Source organism: Tupaia chinensis, unplaced genomic scaffold, assembly GCF_000334495.1.
Source record: "Tupaia chinensis unplaced genomic scaffold, TupChi_1.0 Scaffold144255_1, whole genome shotgun sequence".
Lineage (NCBI taxonomy): Eukaryota > Metazoa > Chordata > Mammalia > Scandentia > Tupaiidae > Tupaia > Tupaia belangeri.
This window is the reverse complement of record NW_006204113.1, coordinates 2,134,234-2,143,091: the sequence shown is the minus strand read 5'-3', so window position 1 is coordinate 2,143,091 and position 8,858 is coordinate 2,134,234. Positions and strand designations below refer to the sequence as shown.

Below are 8,858 nucleotides of genomic sequence, written 5' to 3'. Positions count from 1 at the left end.
GCCCCCTTAAGTGAAAAAACCCCCCCAAAAAAAAAAAAAAAAAAGGAGTTGATAATAAAAAACTAAATACGGTTAAATGTTCGGTTCCAGTCAACATGGCCACATTTGGAGGCTTAAAAGCCTCATGGGGCTAAGCAGCTACTACACTGGCCGGCCCAGAGACATTTCGAGTCACAGAAAGTCCTAGCGGACGGCACAGACTTGGGTGAGTGGACGGAAGGCTCCTAGACCATCTGACCACAGCCTCCCTGTCAAGTGGCCCCGACTGTCATGCACGTCCCTCTGCACAGCCACACACAAAGCTTCACCACAGACCACGTGCCACCGTCAAGCACATCTTCCACTTTCATTCTCCTACACTGGCATGCGCTTCTCCCTTCCGGATGCAGTCTGCTCGTCCTTACCAGCCTCTCAAGTCCAAACGCTTCTTCCCTGATGAAGCTTTCCCTAGACCCCCATCTTCGTTTTGCCCTCGCAGACTCCGATGTTCCCACTGTCTTCTGTACTACTGACGCTGGGTGCACAAGCTCACCAGAGAGAGACGGAAAGGAGGGAGAATACTCCCCAATGGGGCATGGGCATACCGCAATCCTTTCTCAACAGAATCTCAATTCTGTTGACATTCTGAGTACATGCTGCATGTACACAGATGCACATACATGGGCCTGCTCACTTTTCACTCCGATGTTCCCACTGTCTTCTGTACTACTGACGCTGGGTGCACAAGCTCACCAGAGAGAGACGGAAAGGAGGGAGAATACTCCCCAATGGGGCATGGGCATACCGCAATCCTTTCTCAACAGAATCTCAATTCTGTTGACATTCTGAGTACATGCTGCATGTACACAGATGCACATACATGGGCCTGCTCACTTTTCAAGCCACCTGGGCTGGGATTTTCAAGCCACCACGGCCACTCATGTGGGAGCTGGCTCCCTGAACCGTCTACAGGCCCAGATCTGTCTGCACTTTCCTAACAATGCTGATCCTTCTGGATTATAACTCACTGTGTGTATTATCTGTCCTTCCCACAAGATTACCAGCTCCTTGAGGACGAGGCGCTGTTACTCACTTGATAGTTCCCAGAGCCGAGCAGTAAAGTGAGTATGTCAGTAAATGTCCATTCTTTGAGTTGTACTCAGTTGCACTAAAAGAATTCACGACGACTCGAGGGGCTGATTTTAGATAAATGCTCACTTTGGTGTATCAAACAGACTAAGAAAATGAGATAGAGGGGGTTAGAATCTGGAAGTCTCACATTCCTGTACTCTGATGGTGATAGCAATGAAATGTCAATTTTAAGAAAGGAGAATAGGGACTAACGTGTGGTCTGGTGGTTAAGGCTCCGGGATCCCACGTGGCTGACCCCATAAGTGGGTCTTGGATTCCGCAGCTTGAGAAACATGCTGGGGCAGTGTGCACATGTGCCCAAACGCTCACAAGGAGAGTGAGACAGAGGAGAAGGGGTGGGGGTGGCCATGTGACCATTCTCCACTGGGACTGCTTTCTCCTCTCCCTGTCTCTGGCAAGCACATGCATCCTCCAGTGTACAAAAGGAGAATGGAGTAAGGTTTCAAGACCAAAAGCTGGAGCAGTGGAGTGTGGGGGCAGTGGACAAGGGGTATACCAATGAGGGGTATGGTGGAGTAAAAAATAGCAGAAACTGGGGCCCCTAGCCAACCCCAAAGTTTTTAAGTTTGGCAGAGGAAATCTGAAGACTGCATCGCTAGAGGTCTGTGTTCCACATCACTGTCTGAGTAGGCTTATGGGAAAAGACATTTTTACCAAAATTTAATTTGAAATAATATAGTCAGATATTCTAGTTAAATCAAAACAACAGAAAGAAAAAAACTTTGGGACCAGCAGATGGCATAATGGTTATGTCACTGAACTCCAATGTAGTCAACCACGGTTCAAGTCCTGGACCCGGTGGCTTAAAACTCATGCCTGGTGCGTGTGTGTGCATACCCAGAATCTCAAGAGGAGAATGGAGAAGAAGGGACTGCAGCGTGGCCATCCCCGTGAGGGGGGGGGGGGAATTTTTCCCTCTCTCTCTCTGGCATATATATGTGCCCTATAGCAAAAATTTCTCTTAAAAAAAAAAAAAGAAAGAAAAAAACTTTCTATCTCAATCATAATTTAACTGAGGAAAACAAATGTCAAGGTCTTACTGTTAAGAGACTCTACTGGTTTTTTCCTTCAAATTTCTTTCTTTCTTTCTTCCATGAGAGATACAGAGACAGCACCTCCAACAAGATTTCCATGCCATGAACCACACCCGAACCACAGGCCCAGGCGCCCAGCACACTCACGGAGGTCTCTGGATGCAAACCTAGGCCCCTTCCATATGGGTACAGCCGCATTATCACTGTGCGACCACCTGACCACTTCGCTTCTTTCTTCATCCTTACAGATTCAAGAAATCACATTTATTGAATTGCAGTATCTACAGAAGAGTTAGGTCTAAGGAGCCGGCAGGTGGCGTGGTGGTGAAGGCGCTGGACATTCCCACATGGCTGACCATAGTTCAAGTCCTGGATCTAGTGGCTTGCTTTCTCACTTTCCCCCTGTGTGTCTCTCTCTGGTCAAATTAAAATAAATGAATGAGTAAATAAAATTAAAATAAATATTTTAAAGAGAAGAGTTAGGTCTAAAGTTTCTTATCACGGAAGTGTGTTAGGCTGATGATCTTTCCTGGAACTGTGCAGGGGGAAATGGCCATTACAGTGCAAAAGTGGTAACAAGGAAAGTAAGCCATCTAATATCACGTATTTCTGACATGAAATCTGCATGGAAAGAGACTGAACTTAGTAGATTCATCTGGAGGGGAGGGGGGAATGTGATGAGGTGCCCGTCCTTTTCAATGCGGAATGAATAAAGCATGTCCTCAACTTAGAGTTAGCTGGAAATAAGGACGGCGAGGACCTTCAGTATAGCCTATGCCAAATCTTCTCTGGATTCTTTTTCTTATTACTGATTTTTTTTTTTTTTCTTATTAAGGTCTTCACCATAGGTTACTCGTACTTGCCAGAGAGATAGTGAGAGTGAAAGAGAAATCACTCCCCGGGGGGATGGTCATGCCGCAACCCCTACTCCTCCATGCTCCTCCTGGGATCTTGGGCACATGTGCCCAGTGTCATTTTCAAGTCAACGAATCTGGGACTTGAACTTCAGTTGGCCATGTGGGAGTCCAGTGCCTTAACCACCATACCACCTGCTGCTCCCTCTCCTTACTGATGTGTACAAGCCAAAAGCAAAACAAAACAAAACAAAAACCTAAAGTGACCAGATAGTGGTGAATTCGGAGTTAACGATGATATAGTAATTTCTATTCTAAAGGTTAAAATTCAAAACAAATCTCACTATAGATACCTAGTACTGGAGGACAGAGACAGCAAATGAGGTCGGGATGGGAGTGAATGAGGAGTGTCAGGGTAGGGTGTGTTGGAGCAGTGGTGAGAAAGTGGCTGCTCATTATAAAATCTTCCCTGCCTCTACAGGGACTATCGGGTCATCGGGAAGGTTATGACGCATTTTTGCACAAAGAAACAGAATACCTCATGACTTCTCCAACAACCTAATATGATCACATAGAGCTGACGGTCAGTGCCAGCATCCAAGTGGAACAAATCACTCAAGTGGTGCTGTCAGCAGGATGAACGATGGTTAAGGTACTGGATTCCCACATAACTAACCACTGTCTGAGTCCCAGACCTGGCAGCGTGAAAATTATGCCAGTGTATGTGTGGCCAAAATTCCAGGAGGAAAAGGGACTGCAGTGTGGCCATCTCCCAGAGGGTGATTTCTCACTGTCTTTCTCTGGTGAGTGCATGTGCCCTATGGCAAAAATCTTAAAAAAAAAAAAAAAGTCCATCCTTTCCCCAAAATAAGTATTGGTAGTGCCAGAGATATGATCAGAAAGCAGTATAGGGGCCAGCAGGTGGCGTCGTGGTTAAGGCACTGGAGACTCCCACATGGTCGACCACCGCTTGAGTCCCGGACCTGGTGGCTCACTTTCTCACTTTCCCTCTGTGTGTCTCTTTCTGGTCAAATTAAAATAAATGAATAAATAAATAAAATTAAGTTAAGTAATTCTCAAAAAAAGAAAGAAAGCGAGAAAGAAAGAGAGCAGTCTGTGGGACAAGCAGATGGCGTAATGGTTACAATGCTGGACTCCCATGTGGACGAACGTGGTTTGAGTCCAGGAGCTGACAGCTTGAAACTCATGTCGGGTGCATGTGCGTGCATGCCCAAAATCTCAAGAGGAGAGTAGAGAAGGGACTGTGGCATGGTCATCCCCCCTGGAGAGTGGTTTTTGACTTTCTGTCTCTCTGTCTCTCCAGTGAATGCATGCACAAAAAAAAAAAAAAAAGAAACAAAGAAAGAGTAGCCTTTGACTGACAGACGGCAACTGGGACATGACACTGAAGATCCCTTTCCACATCTTCTTCTACTTCCCAGGCTTCCATGACCTGGTAGGAACTTCTATTTCCTATCCTTCTCTCTAAAGCAGTGACCTGACCTACCATCTACTAGCTCACATCTAAAGGCACTGACACTCCTTTTTTTTTTTTTGGAGAGGTTTTCGCTATAGGGCACGTGCGCTCGCCAGACAGACAGACAGAGACAGAGAGATAGAAAGCGAGAAATCACCCCCCAGGGGGGATGGTCACGCCGCAATCCCTTCTCCTCCATTCTCCTCCTGGGATCTTGGGCATGCACGCACACGCACCCGGCGTGAGGTTTAAGCCACCGGGTCCGGGACGCGAACCACGGTCGACTACGTGGGAGTCCAGAGACATAGCCATTATGCTAACTGCTGGTTCCCAGGCACTGACACTCCTAAATCAACCCTCCAGCATTATCTGTTGGGTACTGGCAACAGCTTGTTTCAAGTACTTCATTTGATCTCAGCCACAAGGCCAAGGAGGCAATAGAAACTTATGGAAGTAGACACGTGCAAAGAAAGAAAGCAAGTTCATTCTATGTTTTTGCTCTGTTAAGATCTACACTTCCTAACTTACTTTACCAGTCCTGAGGGTTATACCTTTCCGAGTAGACAAAAAAAAATTATTTCTCCTGTCAATTTATGGTGTTTTTTTGTTTGCTGTTTAATTGCTGAAGGGCACTTGTGCTTGCCAGAGAGAGAGAGAGAGAGAGAAACTGCATTTCCTCAATGGTACATGGTCATGCCACAATACCTCCTCCTCCATTTCTTCATTCTGTTGAAATTCTGAGCACATATGTGCAAGCACTGGAGTGTCATCCAAGCTGATGGGTGGGGATTCAAACTGCAGTTAGCCATGTAGGCTCTAACTCCCTTAACCACCAGGCTATGGGGCTGGCCCTAGAGTTGTTTTTTGTTGTTGTTGTTGTTGTTTTCCTCCAGATTTTATTTTTTAAAGAATTATTTATATTTAATTTTATTTATTCATCCATTTATTTGTTTATTTATTTATTTGGAGAGGTTATTTATTTATTTTTTGGAGAAGTTATTTTTATAGGACGTGTGCGCTCGCCAGCCAGACAGACAGAGACAGAGAGACAGAGAGACAGAAAGTGAGAAATCACCCCCCAGGGAGGATGGCCACGCCACAATCCCTTCTCCTCCATTCTCCTCTCGGGATCTTGGGCACGCACGCACACGTGCCCGACGTGAGGTTTAAGCTACCGGGTCCGGGACGCGAACCATGGTCGACCACATGGGAGTCCAGCAACACAGCCATTACACTAACTGCTGGTCCCTCATCCATTTATTTTAATTTGACCAGGGAGAGAAAGATACAGAAAGAGAGAGAGGGAAAGTGAGAAAGTGAGCCATCACGTCTGGACTTGAACTGTGGTTGGCCATGTGAGAGTGTCCAGCGCCTTAAGCACCATGCCACCTGATGGTTCCCCCCAACCAGATTTATTTTATTCATGATAGAAAGCACATAAGAGAAAGGAGAGAAAGGGGGAAAAAGCACTCCCAACAGGGCCTCATCATGCTGAGATTCCCCTATTGCCCTTTCCTCAGCCCTCCATTTTATCAGGATCTTGGGCAAGAGTGCACACACCTGGCATATTTTCAAGTCAACCCAGGGATCGGATCCCATAGTCAGCCATGCGACTTCAAGCACTGGAGTTCAGTTTTTGTTTGTTTTTTGTTTGTTTTTTTAAAGAGTCTTTTATTTATTTATTATTATTATCACTGTTATTTTCCAGTTTGATCAGAGAGAGAGAGAGAGAGAGAGGAAGTGAGAAAGCAAGCCACCAGGTCCGAGACTTGAACTGTGGTTGGCCATGTGGGAGTCCAGCGCCTTTAACCACCATGCCACTTGCCAGCCCCTGCAGTTCAGTTTGCGACCAAATGCTTCACTAGCCTGGACATGACTTTTTGTTGTTATGTTTTGAAAGGGTCTTGCTGTATCACAATACTCCTGCTTTATGTCTCCACTGCACCTGGCTTTTAGGGTAGACCAGAACACAAACCCAGGCTTCTCACATGGCCTCAGACTGCTGAGTGGCCGAGTCCAACACACACTGATTGGACTTCGTTTCGGATTTTTAACTGGGAAAACAAAGAACCACAAGAAAGGCTGAAACTCAGTGACCCCAGCTCTAGGAAATGGAGTACACTGGGCCAGAAAATGTGCTTTAATCTTCTCACATCTTGTTTCTTTTCTCTTTTCATTTTTGCTATAGGTCACATGTGCTTGCCAGAGAGAACTAAAGAGAGAAAGTGAAAAATCAATCCCCTCTGGAGGCTGGCCACACTGAAATCCCTTCTTCTCCTGTCTCCTCTCAGGGTTTTGGATACATGCACATACACTCTGTATGACCTTCAAGCTGCCAGGTCCAGGACTCCATCCGTGCAGTCATCCACGTGGGATCCAACACCTTAACCTCTATGCCACTTGCTGGCCCTCACATCTTATTTCTAATACACACAAATATATTCAGAAGAAAATTAGATACTTTAGTAGATAAACAGGTAATAAAATTGTAGCACATACATACAATGGAATATTATTCAGCCGTAAAAAGTAATGAAATATTGATACCTGTTACAAAATGGATCAACCTTGAAAACATTATTCTAAGTGGAAGAAGCCAGACACAAAAGATCACATTCTGTAGGATCTATTTATAGGAAATGTCCAGAAGAGGTAAACCTATACAGACAGACAGCAGATTAATTGTTGCCAGGGGTAAGGGACAGGGAGCAACTGTTTAATAGCGATGGTGTTTTCTTTTTGGTGATAAAAATATTTTGGAACGAGGTAGAGGTAGTAGTTGCATAAGATTAGGAGTGTGTGCAATGCCACTGAACTGTTCACTTTAAAATAGTTCATTTATATAAATTCCAACTCACTAATTTTTTTTTTTAAACAGAGGATATGAATGGGCAAAACAAGATGTATCTGTGAAAAGCCCTTAAACTCCTAAGGAAAAGATAAGTACTTCTGCCAGCACAACACAGCTGAAGCACCAAGTTGTATGCGCTTTGGCATTGTGCACATGTGTGCATGCCCTCCTGTAAACACAGGGAAGAGAAGAGAAAGTGAAGAAAATAGAACAGTAAAGCCTTGCCAAACACAAGGAAGGAGGGGTGATTCCCCTTACTGCACCCCACCCAACTTGGCACCAGGAGCCACGCTCCCATTAGGGTTTCGAAATGCCAGCGGGAGCTGGAATCAGCACAAGCAAGCTTCCCTGCCTGGACAAAGAGCAAGCCACCCAGCAAGAAAAGCTAGGGTGCTCCATTTGCAGTCCATACTGGCATCAGAATCACCCATTGCTCAAAAACCCTGAGCTGGCTCAGACGAGCTACAGTGAGTCTAACAGCCTAACAGCAAGTCCTTTATAGCTCAAATGCGCCCCTTTTCCTGAGGGGTCCCACCCCACTTCATCCCACCTGCCTTTCCAGAGCCCTGCCTCCAACAACCTCCTATCATGGGTGCCATGCCTTCCACCAATAAAAACTGGGCCAAGGTGCCTCGGAACTTAAAAATATCCTCCCAGGTCCTCCTCCCTTTCAAGACAGTCCAATGGCCTGTGTGCCCCTACACACAGCATCCCTGCCTCAGACACCTGCTCCACGGAGGACAGCCATGAGCCCCACATGCCCCAGCGTGGCCCACTGTCCAGTCATCCCAGCGCACCTAGCCTACCTCAAAGGCCCCTCACTCGCTTGGCACCATGCCTCTGCCACCTCTCAGATAGCACTAAGCACGGACGCCCCTGGGATCTGCTAGGCATGGACGACCTCCTGGGGACCCCTGAACTCTTGACAACAACGCTGCTTCAGAACCCTCAAGCCAGGCACCGACGCCGTCTCCAGCTCCCTCCAGTCAGGCCTCCACGACCCTCCAGACCCTCAGCCTAGCCCAGACGCCCCCTCCCCCTTACCTGCGGGGGTTCAGCCCTGGCTGTTAAGGGGCTGGGCAGCGCCTGGAGGAGCAGGAGCGCCATGCCACCCAGGAGCCTTCTCCTCTCCATCACCCTCCTGCTCCTGCTCCTCCGCCACGGCGCCGCCACCTCCCTCCTCCTCCCTTTCCTCCTCTTCCCTCTTCTTCCTTCTTCCCTTCTTTTTCTGTTTGACTCTCCCCTCCCGCTTCCGGCTCCTCTCCACCCCGCCCCAGGCAAAATACCCTCCCAGAGACGGGGGCGGGTCTCCGGTTCCAGAGTTTCATTGGTTCCTGCTCTCGCCTCACTGGTCGAAATGGCTGTTGATCACACACAAGCCCTGCCCCCTCACAGACGGAAAAGCGGAGCCATCCAGCCAATGAAAAGTAGGAGGAAGCTGGGCCATCTTGAGTGTTTCCAAGTGGCGTAAAAGGCGTCCCGCCCCGCCGAGCGTGGCGGGCGGGGGGGTG

General features: G+C 47.3%; 1 protein-coding gene across 2 annotated transcripts in view; it reads right to left on the bottom strand.

The window, feature by feature from the left end:
* WBP1L (WW domain binding protein 1 like) overlaps positions 1–8,702 on the bottom strand; it is a 90,459-nt gene extending 81,757 nt beyond the window's left edge. Inside the window, exon 1 of one of the 2 annotated variants that reach the window (XM_006166381.3) lies at positions 8,634–8,702. In XM_006166381.3, coding sequence (XP_006166443.1) covers positions 8,634–8,675 — 42 coding nt within the window. In that variant the 5' untranslated portion in view covers positions 8,676–8,702. Of the gene's footprint in view, positions 1–8,391; positions 8,566–8,633 lie in introns of those variants that run through there. The other variant, XM_006166380.3, reaches the window with a different exon arrangement.
* Positions 8,703–8,858: the final 156 nt, after the last annotated feature.